The sequence below is a fragment of the Camelus bactrianus genome, chromosome 17 (genome assembly GCF_048773025.1).
Source record: "Camelus bactrianus isolate YW-2024 breed Bactrian camel chromosome 17, ASM4877302v1, whole genome shotgun sequence".
In the NCBI taxonomy this organism is placed as follows: domain Eukaryota; kingdom Metazoa; phylum Chordata; class Mammalia; order Artiodactyla; family Camelidae; genus Camelus; species Camelus bactrianus.
The window spans coordinates 45449345-45471360 of record NC_133555.1 but is presented as its reverse complement, the minus strand read 5'-3'; the positions used below and the strand labels follow the sequence as shown (position 1 = coordinate 45471360).

General features: G+C 42.3%; 1 protein-coding gene across 1 annotated transcript in view; it reads left to right on the top strand.

Annotated features, from left to right (window-relative positions):
* Window positions 1-3479: 3479 nt before the first annotated feature.
* The window catches only part of CMTM8 (CKLF like MARVEL transmembrane domain containing 8), a 67815-nt gene continuing 49278 nt past the window's right edge, over window positions 3480-22016 (top strand). The window contains exon 1 of the mRNA XM_010959653.3: window positions 3480-3626. Within this exon, the coding sequence (XP_010957955.1) occupies window positions 3480-3626 (147 nt within the window). The remainder of the gene's footprint in view (window positions 3627-22016) is intronic.

Below are 22016 nucleotides of genomic sequence, written 5' to 3'. Positions count from 1 at the left end.
TTTGGGCAGCAGTTGGAAAGGAGCAGCCAATTTGTCAACAACCAGGGTACAATCGCCTCTTTGTGATTCTGAAATCTAAGAAGCTGAAAACCCAAAGTTTCTTCTCAAGTTTGCTGAAAATTGATTTGGTAGAAACACCTGACTTAACCTGGTGCAGAGCTATTTATTGTCTTTACCTATCCCACTTCATGGATTAAAAGCTAGCTACAACCCTTTTCTGCTCCTCATCCAGACTCGGTGTCTGTTTTCCCTCTGTCTGAATCTAGGCTGCCCTGATCACCGGCTTTGACCTATAGAATGTGGCGGAAATGATGCTGTACAGCTTTCAAGGCTGGGCCTTAAGGGATCTGCAGGCTTCTCCTTTTGCTCATCGTGTTCCGTGCTAGAAGCCTGTTACCATGTAGAAGTCCACCTGCTCTGCACTCGCCAGGCTGTGAGGAAGCCTCACGGAGAGAGGCTGGGGAGAGGGGCACTGAGGTGCCTGAGTGGGAGTGACAGCCTTTCAGACTTCCCAGGCCTGCCCAGCCACCCGCTGAAAGCAGCTGAATGAGTGACTCCAGCCCACACCACATGGAGCAGAAGACTCTACCCATCAAGCTCCGCCCAAATACCTGACCCACAGATTCATGAGTAAGTAAGATGGTTGTGATTTTACACCACTGATGTTTGGGAGCATTTATCACATTGCAGGAGAGAACCCAAACACACATTTCTGTCATTCATACATTTTCATTGCAGAAAACTAGTGCATGTGATTAAAGTACCACTCCAGACCTCACAGAGAGTGTTATATCATGTATGGTATATGTACATTTTACCTATCTAGAATATATGTATATTTTTAACGAAGGCACTGGAGATTGAACCCAGGACCTCATGCACGCCAAGAATGTGCTCTGCCACTGAGCTATACCCCCATTTTACCTTTCTTAAAAAAAAAAAAAAAAAAAAGTTTTGAAATCCATCTGGTCTCAGGGGTTTTCTGAGAAGGGGCTGTCCTTTGTCATACAGAAATAGAGTTGTCTAGACTTCCTTCCTGCCTTCCTGCCTTTGCTCAGTGTTCTGCGTGATGCCACACACTGCTTCTCCAGCCCTGTCACGTGTGTATCTCCTATTTCCGCAGCAGCACTGTCAGTTTCTCTAAACCAGTAGCTCTCAAACTTCAGTGTGTAGCAGAGTCTCCTGGAAGCTAGGAAGTCTCCTAGTTCAAACACAGCTTCCTGGTCCCGCGCCCCCATAGTCTTTCTGATTCAGTGGGTCTGGGGTGGGGCCTGAGAACTTGCATTTCTGAGAATTCCTAGGTGGTACTGACGCTGCGCGGCCGGGCACCGCACTTTGAGAACCACTGCTCTAGTGGAAAGTGCTATATTTTTAGTTCTATTTACCCACCAGCCCAAGATGCTTGGCAAATGCTCACGGATGGAATGTCTCTAAATCGTCCTCTTTGTAATGCTTTTGAAGCCTTAAGGTTTACTCCCTGAGGTCCTTGTCGACTGAAATAAATGCGCAGCCTAAAAGTTAAGAGTTATGTTTATTTGGCAGGAGGACTCAAGCCGGGATGACAGCCTCTCAGATGGTTCTGAGGAACTGCTCTGAAGAGATAGGGGAGGAGCTAGGATATATAGGAGCTTTACAACAAAGACCAGGTAGTTGGAACAATAAAAGATTACTTGTTATCTAAAGAAAACTAGGCATCTCAAGTTAAAGAATTTAGTGCTTTTCTATGTATGGGAGGAAGCAAACATTTGGGCTCACTGAATTCATTCCTTTGACAAGCACCTAGCTATCTAGGGCCAGTATCCTTTCCTTTCTTATTCTGAGTCCGCTCAGAGGGCACCATTGTGAGTGGCTGCAGAGGCTGGGCTGCAGGCCTGTCCCCATTGGAGGGTGGCGGCAGCCGCTGATGACTTGGTGTCAGCATTCTTTGTTTACTGATATGGTTGCAGTATTTTCACTCACATTGCAGTATTTTCGTTCACATCCTTCTAGGTAGGCCCTAGGCCTAATAGAAACAAATGCCTTGTTTTGTTTTATTAGATTGTAGTTTTTGCTTTCTTTTCAGCTCAGCTGATAGGACATCGTGAAAAAAAAGTCCCTTGTGACCTTTTTTTCAAACGTGTTTTGGAACAGATAAGAGAGAATGCCTTTGCTGTGACCCCAAAGCAACTCCCTATATGCGAAAAAGGATTATTTTCTTTCCTTTTGGTGGTTTCCGAATGAAATAGAACGTTTCTGGCCATCCTTTCACAAAAGAGGAGAGAGAGCCAGGAAGATGCTCTTGTTAGCAAGAGACCCATCTCTGCCTTCTCCAGATGGCACGGCCGAGGCCTAGAGAGGGTGGAGGTCCTCACAGGTGAGAAGTGGAAGTGCGGGTGTTGGGAGTTCGGGTTAGGCGGAGCCTTTAACAACCTGCCTCACTGTCTAGGGCTCCCCACTACCCAGGAAAGCACAGGCTGTTCGTCGGAAACTTCGGTTTGCACAACCCACCCCTTTCCAGCTTTCCCCCAACATTTCCTTCTGAGGGTGATTCATCATGACCAGGGACCCCAGATATCTCCCCGCTCCCATCCCCGGGCCAGGCGCCGGCACCGAGGCTCCGCGGATCCCCGCAATCAAGCCATTGCGAGCGCCTGGAAGCGCCAAGCCTTCAAAGCCAGAGATTAAGTTGGTTCCTCAAATTGTTCCCGACGGGAGGGGCAGGAAATCACGCCGGGCTTCGGCGGCGGCCGCAGCGGGAGGGGGAGAAGCTCAGGCCGGGCTGTCCTGGCGGCCTCGCATCGACCTCGGGTCTAAGGTCCGGCCGGGTCGTAATTCCAGCCGCTCTTTCGCCCCTTCGAGTCACCACCCCCAACCCCCGCCTCCATTCCCGGGGCCCCGGAGGCCTCGCTCTCCCCGGGGGCCCCGGAGCCCCAAGCCGCCCGCCGCCAGGTGGAAGGAGACAGGTTCGCAGCGGCCCGCCCGCGGGAGGCGGGGCCCGGAGAGGCCGGCGCCGTGCACGGTGCAGCCGGCGGCCGCGACCCCCGCCGGCTCCCCGGCAGCGCCGTCGCCCCGTCACCCGGCGCGCGCCCCCGCGCCCTCCCGGCCGCGCGCTCCCCGCAACAGGTGAAGCGGCCGCCGGCCCGCGGCGCCTCCTCAGGGCGGCCCCTCCCCGCCGGCCGCGCGCCCGCCCCTCTCCACGCCCCCTCCCCTCCACCCGGCCTCTGCCGCCTCCCTCGGCCGCCGGCGGCGTCCCCCTCGCCCGGTCTCCGGCTCCGGGGCCCCCGAGAGCCAGCGCACCGAAGAGCCGGGGGCGCCGCGCACTCGCCGGACACGCGCCGCGGCCAGACGGGCCCCCGCGGGCGCCCCCCGCGCGCTCCGCTCCCGGCGCCGCCGCGCTCCCCTCCCCCTCTGCCGGCCCCTGGGCTCAGGGCCGCGCGTCCAGCCCCGCCGCGCCGGGGGTCTCCGAGGCGGGGTCGGCCCAGCCCGGCCGAGGCGCGACGATGGAGGAGCCGCAGCGCGCCCGGTCGCACACCGTCACCACCACCGCCAGCTCCTTCGCCGAGAACTTCTCCACCACCAGCAGCAGCTTCGCCTACGACCGCGAGTTCCTCCGCACCCTGCCCGGGCTCCTCATCGTGGCGGAGATCGTGAGTGCCCGCGGGCGGGCGGACGGGGCAGGGGCTCAGGTGGACCCCGCGCCGTGCTCCTCACCTGGGAGCCGGCTCACACCCAGGGCGGGCTTCGAAGGAACCCTTTGCTCAGCCTCGCCTTCATCCCAAGGTGCAAAACTCAGAGACACCCCCTCTCTCTGAACGAGGTCCCATCACCTTGGGGTTTCTTAGGGGAGAGGGCGGTGGCTCTCGTCAAGTTGGGGAAACCCAACTTGCTGGATTCTCTCTGGGTCATGGCGTGTACTGGGAGCAGGATGCTTGGTGGACATTAAGTTTGTGTTAATGAGTGTCAGGGACACGTGATGCCTCCCTTACCTGATCTCCACATGGGTGGCTTTTTCCTAAAGAAAAGGTTTCGGAAGATCAGGGGAGAGGAGAAGACTTCTTTTTCCTAATTATCTCCTTGGTAGTAAAATTCAGGTGAATCAGGAAACGTTTACTGAATAAAATCTCAGGGTCTGAGGGCCAAAGGGTGTCCTCTCTGGTGCTGTGCACATCCTGATTTAGGCTCAGAACGTTCCTGGGAAGGAGGGCGGGCATGTGCATCCTCCTCTCCGTAGGAGAACACGGAGGCTGAGAGGTCAGCTGATTGCCCCTTAAGGCCCTTTGTGGCTGTGAAAGTTCCCTGGCCTTGTTAACAGCTAGAGGGTGGTCACTGGTCACTGTCTTCACCATGTGCCAGGGGCTCGTCAAGCCTTTTAGATGCCTTCATGCCCTCACATACCACACAAGAGCCCTAGCCTGAGACGGTAGCTTCAGTTATTATCCCATTTTATGTGTGAAGAACCTGAGGCATAGAGAAAGTAAGTCACATCTGTGGTGGAGATCGGATTCAAACCCAAGCCTGCCTGTCTCCAGGGCCCTGCTCTTAATGGCTAAAGGCAGCCCTTCCACCGTATCTCACATGCTTTTCATTTAAACATTTGTGGGATTGAAGTCTAGCTTATGAGGGGCCTAGAGCATGGAGCCATGATGGTGTAGAAATGACTGAGGACTCCAGTGGTTCCTCTGAGAAACGTTCAGCAAAAACCTGTGTCCAGCAAGTAGCTTACTTGCTCCTCCTGAGCCTCAGACCCCACCCCAGAGGGAAGGAATCAATCCCAGGTGGTTCCAGTGCACAGAAAGTTTGCAAAGGGTTGGCTTAGCCCATCCCCCAGCTGGTTCCCTCAGCTGGCATTGAGGACTTCAGGAGAGCCAATAAAAAGCTGGGGTATTGGAATCACCTTGCAGGGCCCGGCTTGTAGGAATTCAACAAATATTTGCTGTGTGAACGAAGGAGTTGGCAGGCTCCCCTGCTCCAGCAGGGCGAATGAAAGCTAAAATGACAGAGAGAGGGCTTCTCCCCTGGGAGATGTGGGTGTGGCCCAGGCGATGCCTCCCGTTTCAGATTTGTGATCTTTAAGTTCCATGGTCCACACTTTTTCTGAAAATAGGAAAATGAAAGAAAAATTGTAAATGGCCCACAATCCTATCGCTAGAAACAACCACTGTTGATATGTTGGCATGTATACTATTCGATTTCAATACATTTTTTGGAAAAAAATAAAAAGAAAAAACGTGTAAGAAAAATTATCCTTATTACTACTATAGTTGAGATTTTATTTTTGACCAAGCTCTATGTACATGTGTTTTAAAGAGTCTTACAGGGAGAAATAGCAGTTCCCCCACCATCTCCATACCTAGAGGTACCCACAGTCACTGATTCTACCTTAGTTGTTTAAAACTCCTCACAGGAAACTAAGAGACAACAGGTATCCTATCAAGGTCATCCTCATGACCAGCCACCTCTACCTGCCCTGCTCACCTGGGTGCAGCTGAGGGCCTGGAGTCTCCTGCACATAACCCTTTCCCTCTCTCCTGGGTTGGATCCCCTCCTCCCCATGACCAGTGTGTTCTCTGTCTTGACTTACTCCCATGGAGGGAACACCAGCCTCTGCTAGTTTCCTAAGAAAGGATGTGTGTGTAAACTGAGATTTGCATCTTTCGAAATGTCTTGATTCCACTGTTATACATAATGAATAGTTTGACTTCATAAAGAATGTTAGGTTGGAAATTGTTTTCCTTCAGAATTTTGAAAGTATTCCTCTATTAACGTCTAGCTATTCTGATTCTTTTTTTCTTTTATTAAAGTATAGTCAGTTTACAATGTTGTGTCAATTTCTGGTATACGGTATAATGCTTCAGTCATACATGAATATACATGTTTGTTTTCGTATTCTTTTTCACCATAAATTAGTACGAGATACTGAATATAATTCCCTGTGCTCTACAGTATGAACTTATTTATCTATTTTATGTATCTAGCTATTCTGATTTTGTTTTTTAATTCCAATTCTTGATTCTTTCCCCACCCCCGTCCTTTCTGGAAGCCTATAGAATTTTCTTTCTTCCCAGAGGTTTGTAATATCACAGTGACATGCCTTCATATGAATCCGTTTTCTTCCTGGTGGACCTGATGTGTTCTCTTAGTCAGGAAAACTCATGAATGTTTAAGATTTTTAAAAATTTGATCTTTATCCTTCCATATTCTCAGTTTTTTCCCTTTCATACTTTTTTTTTTTTAAATGGAGATACTGGGTATTGAACCCAGGACCTTGTGCGTGCTAAGCAGGTACTCTACCACTGAGCTATATCCCGACTCCTCCTTTTATACTTTTTTCCCTATGCACATATTTTGCTATAACTTTTCTCATGGATTTGTGACCTGCTATGTTTACTTACCATGAGCATTTTTCAGGGTCTTAGATCTCTTGCATAATACATGTGCAGTGTGTCTGTCGTACAGAAGTACTCTTTTTGATTTCTCCAGTCTTCTGTTTTAAAACAACACGTTTAAAATGAACATGTTTCTAGGTTTTACTAGGATAGCCAGGGCTGTAGCAATCTTCCTTTTTTGCCTCGTTGCACATTTGTTCAGTGACTTTCTTGAAGGAGAGTTCCTTAAAGTATAATTGTTGTGTCAAAGAGTACACAGATTTTACATATTCTGTTTTGATGCATATTGTGAAGTTATCTTTCCCCAAAGTTGTGTTAAACTGTCATCAGTAGTGTGAGCCTATTCAACAACAGATACTTTTCTTTACATTAGAAGAACTCTTAAAATCAAAAATGTTAAGGATCACCCTAAATGGTGTACTACTATGTTTTATTGATCCAAGATACTCTTTTGTTCATGTCTTACTATCTGAATCAGGGTGCAGCTTTACACTGGATGGTTTCTTACATGTGATGAAAAAATGGTACCACTGATTGTTTATCCAGGGGTGGGGGTGCCACATTTCACACTGTTGCGGTCCCAGCCCTGAGATTACGGTAGACCTTCCCCCAGAAGAATGTTAACTTTCTGCCTTGAAAAAAGCAAAATATTGAGACGAAGAATTACTAGGGACCTGACTTCCTGTGCTTGAACCTTGGGAAACTGAAATAATAGAGAACAAAATACAATGTTTCCCCAAATCTGTTGTCAAAATCCGTTGCCCTGGCTTTCTCACAGGGGTGAGGAGGAGTAGCCAGCTACTAAAACATTCCGGGCTGTGCCAGCGTAACATCGTGTTGAAACCAAATTGTAGTTGTTTCCTTCCTTTTAAAGTTTTATAACAAGCTAGAAGCAATCCAGTGCTTGACCTGTGACTTGTAGGATGCCGTGATCTTGTAACAGTTATGAGTACTGGGAGAATAAAAGTGATTTGTCAGAAACTGAGTTAATTGCACCCTTCCTGTTGTTGGTGACTTCAACAAGAATTATATCATCCGTGTAATAGTGTTAGATCACCTTTCATTTACTTACTGTCATGAGCAAACTTAGTTGGGGAAGGAAGTTACTGAGAGTTGGAATCTAAATTATTCTATCCTGTTGAGTTCTTTTTAAAGAATAGTGAACATAGTTTCCACTTCACAAAAACAATACCTAGTCTTTGTCGAAAAATAAGAAAAATGCAGGTAAGGAAAAAAACCCAAAACCTAATTGTAGCTCCCACGGTGGTTCCTAACAGGTGTGGTACCACCCTGTGTCTGGGAGTGGGTAGACTTTTCAAAAAATTTTGGTTATTGTAATGCCTGAGATTTCTACTGGTGTTGAGTGCCCTGGGGGCCAGGGACAGTCCCCAACCATGGAGAATTGCTCCCCCAGCTTCCAGAAGCAGCACTGTTGAGGAACTCGGAGTGAGCCATTCCAGTGTTCCTGAAGTGGTTTTATATCACTTATCTGGAGTTTTTTTTTAAATGCAGTCACTTGTAAACTACTTTTGTTTACTGCTGTGCCTATCCGTGTTGGACATGTTCCGTCCATCCGGTGCACTCTCCACCCTGCTCTCCACCCCGATTCAGCTGACTTGCATGGACTGTTGCCAGGGTCCCCTCTGATGTCCCACTGGATTCTGATGTCCTCCTGGCCCCGAAAGGAGGCTGTAGGGTGAGAGGGGAGTAGAGGGGGTCCTCATTTCCTAGGATTCCTCGCTGCCGGGACTTAGGACCTTGGCTGAGTCCCCTCCACCCAGCTGTTTTCCCTGGCCCTGCTAACTCTTTCCCGGCTGTTACTGTTGCCGGGTACTGCACTGCCACTGAGGTTTTCCTGCACCCTGCTTTCTAAATAAGACCTTTATTAAACTCCACTCAGGTTACCCAATCTGAATATGCCAGTTTCCTGGGGAGACCTGATAAATTACCTTTCCTCATCAATGATTAATTTTCTATGGCATTCTTAATGGCCATCTAGTTTTCCATAAACATCCAGGCTCCTACTGATCTCCTTAGGTTTCTTTCTTTCCTGTAGCAGCGTAGTAACAAACATCCTTTAAACTATATGTTTCTGGATGTTCTCTAATGTTTTCTAAGGATGAGTACTTAGAATTGAATAAAAGGGTATATGCATTTCCTTTCAAGTCCTGTTTATTGAGGTATACAGTAAAATTTCCCCTTTTCGGTGTAGGGTTCAATGAGTTTTGGCATATGCATTTTTTAAAAGCAGGTTTATTGAGATATCATTAATAAAATATTGACCTTTTTAAAGTGTACAATTCAGGGATTTTTAGGGTAATCGTAGAATTGTACAACTTTCACCAATATCTATTTAGAACATTTCATCACAGCAAAAATAAACCTCATACCTGTTAACAGTCACTCCCTACTCTCTCCTGCCCTCAGCCCTCGGTAACCACTAATCTGCTTTCTGCACCTGTGGATTTGTCTGTTCTGGTCATTTCTTATGCAGGGAATCCGATAATAGCTGGCCCTTTCTGTCTGGCTTCTTTTACTTAGCATGTTTTCAAGGGTCATTCATGCTCTAGTGTGCCTCAGGACTTCATTCCTTTTATTGCCTAATAATATTTCATTGTATTTTATATGTAACATTTAGTTTGTTCATTCATATATATAACATTCATATATGTAACATTTAGTTTATCCATTCATCAACTGATGGACATGTGGATTATTTCCACATTTTGACTTGATGAATATGCTGCTGTGAACCTTCAGTACACGTGTTTGTGTGGACATATGTTTTCAGTTTTCTTGGGCATTTACCTAAGATAGGAATGGCTGGATCATATGATAACTCTTTGTTTAATATTTTGAGGCATTGCTAGACTGCTTCCAAAGTGGCTGCACTGATTTACAATCCCAACAGCAATACGAGTGTTCCAGTTTCTCCACATCCTCACCAAGACTTATTTTCTGTCTTCTTGATTCTCACCATCCTACAAGGTAGAAAGTGGTACTTCACTGTGGTTTTGGTTTGTAGTTCCATAGTGACTACTGATGTTGAGCACCTCTTGAGGGGCTTTATTGGTCATTTGTGTATCTCCTTTGAAGACATGTCTATTCAAATCCTTTGCCATTTAAAAAATTATGTTAATTTCTTTTATTTTTGGCTTGTAAGCATGCTTTTCATATTCTGGATACAGGTCCCTTATGAGATAAATGATTTGCAGATATTTTTCTTCCATTTTGTTTGTGTGGAGCATAAGTTTCTTAATTTGATAAAGTGCAGTTTATACATTTTTTTTTTCCTTTTGTTGCTTTTGATGTCATGTCTAAGAAGACTGCCTAATACAGGTCACAAGGATTGACTCCTGTTTTCATCTATAAGTTGTAAAGTTTTATATCTTATATTTAGATGTATGATTAATTTTGAGTTTATTTTTATGAAGAGTATAATGGAGTCTAACTTCATTCTTTTCCGTATGGCTATCTAATTATCCCAGCACTGTTTGTTGAAAAGACTGTTTTTTTCCCCATTGAACTGTCTTGGCACCCTTGTTGAAAATCGTTTATGTCCATAGGTATAAGGGTTTATTTCTGGATTCTCAGTTCTGTTCCATTAATCTGTATGTCTATCCTTAATGCCATTACCACACTGTCTTTATTACTGTAGCTTTGTAGAAAGTTTGAAATCAGAATTATGAGTCTGCAACTTTGTTCTTTTTTCAAAATTGTTTTGGCTGTTCCAGGTCCTTTGCACCTCCTGTCGTTTTAGAGTTAGCTTGCCAGAGTCTGCAAAAAGGGCAGCTAGGATTTCAGAATGGATTGTGTTGAATCTGTAGATCAATTTGGGGAATATTGCCATCTTAAAAAATTAAGTTTTCCAACTCATGAACATGAGATGCCTTTCCATTTATTTAGATCTTCTCTCATTTCTTTAACAGTGTTTTATAGTCTTCAGCATCCATGCCCTGCATTTCTTTTGTTGAATTTATTCCTAAGTGTTTTATTCTTTTTGCTTCTATTGAAGATGGAATTACTTTCTTAATTTCATTTTTCAGATTGTTCATTGCTAGGTCATAAAAAATCCAGTTGAGATCTGCATCCTTGACCTTGTATCCTACAACTTTGCTGACCTCATTTGTTAGTTCTAACAGCTTTGTGTGTGGTGGGGGGAGGGGTTCGGCTTTTGTGTTTTTAAGGCTTTTGATATTACTTGCCAAGTTGTACATGAAGGTTTATACCAATCTGTATTCCCTCTAGTGGTGTTTCAGAGTGTGACAGGGTTGTATTTGTAAATACTCAAACTTCTACTGTTTGCCAGTTTTCTTGGGGTGGGAGACATTCAAATTAATAAAAACCTATTTGGCACAGGCACCCACTAGTCAGAACATCAGCAAATACTTAGGTGAGCCCCGGACGTGTGAAAAAAAGCAGTGTTTTTATTTGTATTTCTGTGATTATTAAAGTTGAACATTTTATTTATTTTACATAATTTTTTTATTGAAGTATAGTCAGTTTATAATGTTGTGTCAATTTCTGGTATATAGCATAATGCTAAAGTTGAACGTTTTAAATATGCTTTTATTAGCCATTTATTTCTTCTTTTAGTAATTGCCTGTTTTTGCCCTCTACCCATTTAAGAAAAATGAGGTTTTTTCTTTTAAAAAAGTATTTTCAAGGGGGAGGGTATAGCTCGAGTGGTAGAGTGCTCACCTAGCATGCATGATGTCCTAGGTTTCATCCCCAGGACCTCCATGAAAAAAATAAATAAGTAAACTTAATTACCTCCCCCTATAAAAAAAAAGTTTTGAAGATAAAAAAGGGAGTGAAAACTTTAATGAAAATTACCTCTCCAGAGGGATATAAGATTGGTTTGGGGGCTATTTGAATAGAGAAGTTTGCTTTGTAACTCCTTATCTTTTTAATACGGTTTACACTTTTTATGAGAATATATTTATGCATTAATGTAATTAAAGAAACTTCAAGCAATGCATTCATTGTTTTAAAATAAATTTCAAATCATTTATATGTAGAGTGGAAACTGAATGTCTCTGCTAACCTACCTCCTTTACTCCACCCCTGGCCTCCCCCTGCCCTGGTGTGCTTACCATTCACATGTCTCCCAGACCTTTCTCTGTACGTGTGCGAATGCACACATGGTATAAGACATATGCATACATAAATGAGAGCATTATACATAATCTGCAACTTATTTTTCATTGGATAGTGTTTTGATACTGTTCCGTACTGCTTTTTTATTGACTTATGTTTCCTGTATGTCACAGGCATTGTCTCATCTGTCACTTGTTACTAGCATCATCCATGCCATTTTTCATCAAAGTAAGTTTCTCATTTGCATGAAATCTAGACTGTTATATTTATTTAGCCTTCTGGGGTTTCCTTTGCTTCAACATGGCTTCCCTAACCCCAGAATTATACAAATATTTGAAGAAAATATGGGGGATTTTATTTTTAAATGTTAAGAATATTTACCATCTAAAGCCAGTAGTTCTTTTTGTGTAGATGTGAGAATGTAATTTCACTTTTTTCCCCAAGTGGATGTCTAGCTGTCTTATCCTTAATCACATCATATTCCCACATATTGATCCTGTTGTGTTCTATTCCTGAGTCAATTCCAAATTGACTAGAGCTTTATCATGCATTTTAACATTCAACAGGGCAAGCCATACAACTTTTTCTATTTCTCTGCCATACTTGTATACTTAAGCTAACACTTAGAGGCGATTTTTAGAATCAGTGTTCCTTATGTTTCACTACAACTTTGACTGATGTTGCATTAAATTTATAAATTAATTTGAAGAGATGGCTTTATGATATTGAATCTTATCTCCTAGTAATATTGTATCTCTCTATTTATTTAAGGTCATTTTATGCTCTTGAAGTCCTAAGTTTTTTCCAAAAGAGTTTTGCATACTTATTACTACTTTGGATAAGTGGAATTTGTCAAAAATGAATTGGATTCATCGATTTCTGATTATTTGTGGTTTGGAAGAAAGTTGTTCATTTTCTTATTTTACTCGTTTAGCCATTTTATTTTAGTAATTAGTTCTAATGGTTTTATTATTTTGTGAGTAAATTATACTAATATCTGTGAATAAAGATGGTTTTCTTTTCCTTTTTATATTTACACTTTTCTTTTTTAAATGATTGCATAGGTTAGGACTGCCAGTGTAATGTTGAATGATTGGGATGTGGTGGGTATCCTTGGCTGGCTCATAACTTTAATTGGGGTGTTTCTAGTGCTTTCTGATAATACAGGTTTAACTGCAGGTTCTGGTAGATAATTGTATTGAGTTAAGGAAGGGAGGTTTAACTGTGTTCCCATTTTAATCAGGAATGATTGTTGAATTTAGAAGATAGGGTTTGGCTGGCGGGGAGGAGCCTTTTTAGTATTTGATCATACGGGTTTTGGTTTCTTTCAGTTTGCTGATGGAGTGAATTATAGTAAAGGATCTAATGTTGAATTATCCTTGTACTTATATAAAATAATCTCTACTTAGTTATAATGCATTCTTTCAATAAACTGTTGTATTTTCAAACTTTTTTAACTCTTGAATTTGATTTGTTAATATCACATCTAAGGGTTTTGTGTCTATTTCATATGTAAGACTAGCATTTTAGATCACTTTGCCTATGGTCTATTTGTCGGACTTTAATATTGCCACCCCAGCTTTTTTTTTTAGCTAGTATTTATCTGATACGTTCTTGTCCCTTTATTTTTTAAATGAAGTGACATACAGGAATATCTCAGAGATATTGTGATTCCAGATTACTGCAATAAAGCAAATATAAAAATAAAGCTAATCAAAGGAATTTTTTGGATCTCCCGAGTACATATAAAATTTATATTTACACTATACTGTAGGCTGTTAAGTGTGCAACAGCATTATGCCTAAAAAGACAATGTAGATACCTTAGATAAAGAAATACTTTATTACTAAAAAATGCTACCCATGACTTGAGCCTTTAGCAAGTCATAATCTTTTTGCTGGTGGAAGGTCTTGCCTGGATGTTGATGGCTACTGACTGTTCAGGGTTTGTTGGTTGCTGAAGGTTGGGGTGGCTGTGGCAATTTCATACAGTAAGACAGCAGTGAAGTTTGTTTCATCAATTGACTCTTCCTTTCATGAACAATTTGTCTGTAGCATGCAGTGCTGATTGATAGCATTTGACCCACAGTAGAACTTTCAAAACTGAGGTCAATCCTCTCAGACTCTGCTGCTGCTTTATCAGCTCAGTTTATGTAATATTCTAAATCCTCTGTTGTCATTTCAGTAATTGATCAAATTCACCGTCTTAGGTGGGCAGGGCTTGTGGTGCCCCCAAAACAATTACAGTAGTATTATCAGAGATCACTGATCTGATCACAGATCACCATAACAAATACACTAATGAAAAAGTTTGAACTATTGCCAGAAGTAACAAACGTGACAGCGACATGAAGTGAGCAAATGCTGTTAGAAAAATGGTGCCCAATAAGACTTGCTTGATGCAGGGTTGCCACAAATTTTCAATTTGCGGGAAAAAAAATTTTTTTTTGAAGAAATCTCTTCAAAGTGCATTAAAAGCAAAGTGCAATGAAATAAGGCATTACTATAAAATTAACTACTTTTAAAAGAACAATTGAATGGCATTTAGTACATTCAGAACATTATGCAATCACTTCTATCTAGTTCCAGAACTTCTTCATCTTCTCAAAGGAAACCCTAACTTTGTTTTCCTTTCTCTGTCATCTTGTTAAATCTTCTGTATTCATCATATAACTAGATTTTAGTTCTATACCCAGTCTGAGAGCTTACTTGTCTTTCAGTATAGAAATTTTAACACATTTATATTTTTTGTGACGACTTATTTAGAATTCTTAGTTTTCCTTATTTTTTTCTCTAGTGATTGAAAGTTATAAATTCTATCTTGATTTGGTTCAGAATTACTTTTCAAAATTTACCCAGGGTATTTAAACATTTTTCTAACTACCCGGAGAATTGATGTGTAACCACATACTTCTATCCAGAAGATAACACTGTCCTCCTTAGCTATTCCTCACCATGCACTTTTTTGTTAGACAATTTTATGGATTTTAAAGTAATCTTTATTGAGATACAATTCACATACTATACAGTTCACCCACTTAAAACATACAATTCAGTGGCTTTTAGAATATTCAGAGTTTGGAACTACTATCACAATCAATTTCAGAATATTTTCATCATCCCAGAAAGAAAACCCATACCCAGTAACAGCCTTTCTCCATTTTCCCACACTCTCTCTGAGGGTGTCCCTAATCTGCATTCTGTGTCTATAAAATTTGCCTATTTTGGACATTTCATATAACTGGAATCCCACAATATGTGATCTTTTGTGACTGGCTTATTTCACATAGCACATTGTTTTCAAGGTTCATCCACGTTGTGCCATGAATCAGTACTGCAGTTCTTTTTATTACCAAATGTTATTTCATAATGTGGCTGAACCACATTTTATCTATCCATTCATGAGTTCATGGACATTTGGGTTGTTTTCACCTTAGGTATTGGTAATACTGCTAAGAACAGTCATGTACAAGTCTGTGTGTGAACATATATTTTCATTTCTCTTGGATGTATTCCTAGGAGTGGAATTGCTGGATCGTATGATGATAACTCTACATTTAACTGTATGAGGAACTGCCAGACTGTTTTCCAAAGTGGATGCACCATTGTACAATCTCTGGACTACTTTTGAAAAGAATGATTTCTTAGGAATCATTTCTTGCTGGTTGTCTGAAGCTCTCCACCCATATTACCAAACAGCTCTTTTGACAACTACAAGTTTAAATTTTTTCATGCTGTTTTTTGCATGCCATTTTTCGTGTCATTTTCTTTGTGGTTAATTTTTTCACTTTCAAAATATCTCCTTGAGTAATTCTTTCAGAAAGGGTTTGAAGGTGTTGAACTTTTTGAATCATTGCACATCTAATAACATCTTTCTTTTACCTTTATTTTTGAATAATTTGGTTGATATAATTGTAGGTCTTAAAATTTCTTTTCATTAATCCTCAGAAGGTGTTGCTTCATTGCCTTTAGCATGTTGTTAATAAGAGACCTGATGGTCTGGTAGTCCCTGGTCGGGCCTGTTAGGTTCAGGCCCCCTCAGGCCTTGTGACTACCATTCCCACAGACTTAGCTGCAGTGCAAGCTTGCATGGATGGTGCCTTCCACAGTAACTTACCCATGAGAATCTAGAAAGATGGTATTGAAGGTGTAGCAAGAAATTGTAGATGGAATGTTATTGCTGTATCGAGGTGAAATGGCTCATGAAAGGCAGTTTTGCAACCATATGGGGTAATTATACTGGAGCTTCAGGTTGATGTGGGTGGAAGTAAAAGAAGGCTGTTAAGCCTCCACTGAGTTTCCTCAGTCCTGGTGCAGTCTGGGCAGGCAGAATGCCCTCACCCCTACCTGGGAGAAACCAGGAAGACCTGAAGCCCCCCTCTCAGGACAGCTGTAGCCCGATTCCCTGCTGAGAACGCGTCCTTTGCATCTGTTGTGGTAAACTGTGAGCTTTGCGGTGTTTAAGTCAGAGCTTGCTTCACCAGGCTTCCAACCCACTTGTCTGGGGAATCAGGTGCTCATCTCCTTTTTTTAAAATTTCATTTTATGTAGTCACAGTATTGTTTTTTTTTTAAATGTCCCTAGAAGCTTTTGGAATTTTCTCCCCCTCTTTGAGATCATGTTTTACCGCTGTGTGTCCAGAAGGGCATTTTTAAGTTTATCTTCCCCAAAACTCATTTGGCTCTTTACAACTAATATTCAAATCTGTGTTCAGTAAAAGGAAATACCTTGTATTTCCTGCATCAATTTTTTTTTCTGTTTTCTCCTTAAAAAAACAAAACAAACAAGCAAACTTCAACAGACGTTCCAGAAGAGATTAAACTGTCTCTAGTATCTCCTAACTTTCCTTGTATACTTTCCTTCTCTTTGTTCTTTTGCGGAGTTCTAGGGAAATAACACTTCCAGTCCACATTCAGGTTTTCAGCTGCATATGTGCTGCTTTTCAGTCCAATTGTTGAATCTTTATTTTAGGTTTGATAGCTTTCATTCCCCATATCTTGTCATTCTTTGTACTTTGTAGTCTGATTGCTTCTTTATTGAAACACTTTAAGAATCTTGGGTATACAGCTGACCCTTGAACACCATGAGTTTGAACCGCCTGGTTCAATTTACATGTGCATGGTTTTCTGTAGTAGATGCCACAGAACTACACCACCTGCAGTTGGCCAACTGTAGGTTATACTCGATTTTTCAACCACAGAGGGTCATCAGGGCTCCTAAGCCCTGCTGTTCAAAGGTCAACTGTGTTTACGCTTTTCTTTGTTTACAGAGAGACCACTTCTTCTGTCTTGAGTCTGTTGCTTCTCAATCATTGGCTGTTTCCCTCAGTCACTCGGTGATTCACACTTGTCCATTTGTAACTGTATGTGAGGTGGTTGGACTGTTAGCTCAGCTTAGGTGAGAATCCCTGTGCTGCAGGCAGTGAATGGTTTACATCAGATGCCCTGCGTCTAGTGGTTTTTTTGTGTTTCTTTTTTCTTTTTTTCCTGAGGAAGGGAAATATTAATGGGGTCGGAGGCGCATGGTGGGCAGTGAGGCTGCGTGGACTTTGCTGCGAGGTAGGAGACAGTTTGTTGAAGGATCTGGAAGTGTTGAAGCTTTATCTTGGGGACTTTTTCCAGAAGTAATTGCTGGAGGGGATGTGGAGAGAATGATTAACTTGGCAGGTTTCTAAGCCTTTAAAAGGTATCCCTTATCACTTTACCCTTGGCCATTCCTTTCCCCACTAATGCTGTTACCGCTGATCTTTGAATTTTTCTGAGCGTCTGCCTGGAAACTGCCCTTTCTGGTGGGCTGGGGCTGAAGACTGGAAGCCCCATTGCTAATCATTACCTTGTTCCCACATGCCCCCTGGGAGTCCCTCACTGAGACAGATCTCTGCTGCTGTTCTTTGCAGCTTTCAGCATTGCTGTGTATTTTTAAATTATTTGTGTGTGTGAAGTGGTTTTTGTTTTTTTGTGGGGTTTATTTTTTGGTGTTTTTTTTTGGTCATTTCAGTGGAATTTTAGGGAGGATGGAGAGAAAAACATACAGGTCTAGTCAGTTACCTTAAGAGAGAAGTTCAGCTGTTTTATTATTCACGTAAAGGCATTTTTCATGCATATCAGGAATATCAACCTCCTTTCTATGTTGCAAATATTCCTTCTAACTTGTCATGCCTTGATTTTATTTACACAATGTAAAGTTTGTCTTTAAATCTATCCGTCATACTTTTCCTTACATCAGGTTCATTAGAACAGTCTACATTCCTAATAAAACTGAATATAATTAATTATACATTAATATTTACCCTGTATTTTTCTTATAGTATTTTTGAATATCTAACCTTAATATTGAAATTTGTTTTAACATAGAGTCTAAAGTTGGGTTCTAGCTCTGTTTCCAGATATCTCCTCAGTTGTCCCAATATGATATATTGATAATCTGTAAATCTGTTTTCCATTCTCTAATCTGATTGCTTCCTTTTGTTCATTTCTTTAGTTTGTGTGTCTATGTGGTTTAGTTTTTCTTTTTTTCTTTTTTTTCGCAGGAGGGGGTGATTCAGTATATTTATTTAATTATTTTTTTAATGGAGGTACTGGGGATTGAACCCAGCACCTCGTGCATGCTAAGCACATGCTCTATCGCTGAGCTGTACCCTCCCCTCTGTCTGTCTGCTTGGGTTCAATTCTGTACTTTCTAGTCTGTTCCAGTCTTTGTTCCCATGTTTTAACATCTGTAGTTCTAGGGTACGTTTTAACAGCTGACAGGGTAAACCACCCCAGCCATAATCTTTAGAGTTTCTTGTTAAGTTGTACACTGCTGTGCCCCTCTCCTCTGTCAGATTGTGTTGGCTTTTGATTGGGTTATTATATAATGCCGATAAAAGAAATTTTCACATACTGAGGTATGGAGAAGTCATTCTGGCTTATACATGAGTTGACTTAAATTTTATGCTGAAACAGCCTGTTTGTGGCCTGTCAAACATCCATTGGACATCTGCTACAATTATTAAAGAAAAGGGCACATTGACTAGAAGTAAAGAATGTCCATGTTAAAAATGAAGATTAAATGCCCCTCTTCCTGGGATGCCAACGCTGGTCTTTCTTTGATGAGAAGAATTCCCAGACGCCAAGGCCGCACCGTACATGCTGGACGTGTATGTGCTGGTCTGTTTTTTGCAACCTTGAAGAAACGTACCCCTGAGTTGTTTCATGTTCTTTGTCCTGACGAGATATAAAACCGCTGAGAATCCTTCCCCTCCAGAGCAGTTTCTCAAAGTCATCTGGAAAGCCGGCTTTGGGGCTAGTCCTCAGTTTGGCCCAAATAAAACTCTTTTCTGTTCTTATTACTGATAGTTTCTTATTTTCATTGACATGATATAGATTAATTCATAATTAATTTTTGGAAAAAGGAGGATTTACACTACTTAACAGTTCCTGAGAAGAAAACGCCTCAGCTGTTCCCTTGTCTTCTGTTATATCTTATTCCTGATTCTTAAGCTCTCCAAGGTCTTCTCCAGTCTATAATTCTGTGAGTTTTACAGTGTTAATTAAGAATGCATGTATTATTTATTGATCAAATATGTGTTGAGCAGTGACTGTGTTCCAGAATCTTTGTCTAGCATTTAGACTCTAGTGGTGTAGGACCTTTCTATTTTTATTTAAAGAAATTATTTAGAGTAGGATGTAAGACATTAAAAGAAAAATATGCTTAGGAAGATATTGAAAGATAGTAAAAGAAAAAAACCTCAAATTTTCAAATTTGAGCAGAAATTCAAGAGGCATTTGTTCCTTGATGTCCTTTGGTCTTTTATTCATCTCAGAGACCGAAATCTAAATTTTAAACAGATGCAAAATACATATATTTCTTGTTTTGCTAAGATTTATGGCTAGAGTTATTCTCGGGAAGGTGGTCGTATTTTTCCTTAGATGATCATTACTGTTAATTTTCGTTGAAGAGTAAATGAGTTTTCACATTGATTATCTCACTTGATATGAAGCCAGCCCCAGGTTTGTGGGAATCCCTTCTTTATTCCCATTTCTAGTTGAGCATGATTTGAGGAAACAGCACCCAAGTTATACAAGAATGAGTCAACCACATCTTGTAGAACGCAGGGCAAAACACTTCCATCAGATCGGTTCCCCCTTGTCCACACCCACCGTGAAGTTCATGGAAACCAGTCCAGGGGACTCTCCCTTCCATGAGAGAGTGCTATATCCATTGTCTCGGTCAAGCAAGGTTCAGTTGCTGATGCCAACGTCCAAGCAGCAGGAGACGTATTATACATCATTAGATGGCTTCCAAAATTTTTGATAGTGCTGGAGGAGGCAGGCTTTTGGCCAGGCTTCCAGCCACACCACCCAGTCACAGCACGGAGCTGGCCTTTCACAGGAAGGCAGGGACGCAGGGTCTCCTCGCACAGTTGCTGGGTCTTGGGTCTCCACTGTGACACGTGGTCCCCAACTGGATGCCCCTTGATTTGTCTCTCAAAGCTCTGAAGACAGGGATGGGGCACTGGAATTTCAGGTCTAGCTGCCACAAAAAGCCAAATGCCTCCTCAGCTGAGTCTGCCAGCGGGAACGCATCAGCTGCCGAAGCACGTCTTCTGGCCCCGGGATGTTGTCTTTGGCTTCGAGTCCTGCGTGGGAAGCTGCATCACGAGTGGGACCTGAGGCTGTGGTCCGGCTTTCCAGCCCCCGCTGAGAGTGGGGCAGGCTGCAGGGGGGCAGAGTGGAGCCGAGACGAAGCACGTGCAGCACTTGCCGCAGCCCCCTTCGCTGGGTTCTACCAGGGTCACTGCGCTGGAGGAGGAGGACCACTGGTGATCTGTCGTGCTTCCAGAACATTCTAAGGACTTGCCCTTTTCCCATCTAGATGTGCATTTGATGTCCAGTTACGTAGCCTTGCACAGCGGACCTAAAATTTCCAGAATTTCCATCTATGATAAGAAGGGTGATGATGTCACAGGTTAGCAGGCAAAGTGAGCGTAAGTACATGGAAGCCCTGTCCCCGAGGGAAATTATTAGTTTATTTCTTGGGTAAATGTAGCTATCTTTATTTCTTCCCTTCTTCTCACAGTAGGTCCAGACTATAGATTAATCCCACTGGAACAGCGCTGCATTTGGAATGAGTAGTCAGATCTTAGCTTCTGATGAGTTTTCATGCACGCAGCAGTGAGCGTGAACGTAGAATTTAGCCTCTGCAGTGTGTGCCTGGGTTGGGGTTAGGAGCAGACTTTTAACTAAAGAAAGCTTAAAAGTTACACTGAGAGCCACAAAGACCTGCTCACTTTAACTTTCAACGTGACTAGTTCATTTAGACGGGAAATTTAGTAGAAAGATCTAGCCACAGTTATGAACGATGCCAGCTTTGTAGGTGCAGTGAAAGGATATCGATTTGTGTTCCTGTGTAGACTTTATTCAGAGATCTCAAAAGCCCACGGGGTGGGTCAGTTCTCCAGCAGTCTGAGTTTAATGTCCTGTTTCGGAAAACAAGCAACCTTGATTCTTATCTTGCATGACTTTCCTTCATCTGTCCAAAATCTAATTATAAGAAGTGCCACTTTCTGGGGGAAAAGTAATTCAGGGGAGGAAAGACATCTTCATTGTTGATTTATCTCCTGCCTTGTTTCCAGAAAGGACTTGAGGCAGGACAGACATCTTTAAATTGAGGGCTGCAACAAGAAATCTCTATCTGTCAAGGATTGGCAGGCATAAAAGGTGACTTTAGAAGAAGAAACGCTGTATCTGAAGCACTAAACCTTGAGCTGACTTGAAGGGGCATTCTTGGGTAAGAGTTTTTAGAGACAGAAAGCCGTTGTATTGCCTGACACCGTGTGGTCGTCAAGGGGAGAAAATGTGGAGGACTTGTCTGCTAATCTTCATCTTTTAGGGGTACTTTAGGGGGAAAAAAGTCTGTGTGCTTGGGAGCTGTGCCTTCTTCTGATTTCACAGGCCCAGAAGTGTCCTTCGAGATGGAGAAATTAGAGATTTGTAATAGCTGTATTTAATATTCTACTAGCTTATACTTTGGAAATTATGTCTAAGGTTCCTTTAACTGTGACATGAATTTTGAGTGGTTTTTTGGTTTTTTTTTCATTCATGTTTCACATCACCAGCTATGTTTGCTCTGCCCTGGGACGCTCCTGTTGGACTTTTTAACTTTCCTCGATGTGGATCAGGTTGATTTAGTGAGAGGTAGAAGACCAAAGCTCAGTTAACTGGGTCGCTCGTTAGTATCAGGCTGGTTTAGCTGCCGGCTGTGGAAGGAAGCTCAGGTGGGAGTTGAAACCCTGTGCTCTCCAGCTCCCCGGTACTTAAAATAAGGTCAGGCCGCCATCATTCAGTTGCTGGCTTGCATAACTGAGAAGTGGGAAAATGTCATCTGCAGATTTGCCTCATGCCCCTTGAACTCTTAAATTCCTTAAAACCCTTTTGTGTGAGATAGCATACAGTGCTAAAACCTGTGTACAATTTAAAGGATAATAAAACAAGTAACCAGCTGCTACCCACTCGGTTTAAGAAATAGAACATTATCTTAGAGGCCCCGGGTGTGCCCTGTCTGCTTCCCC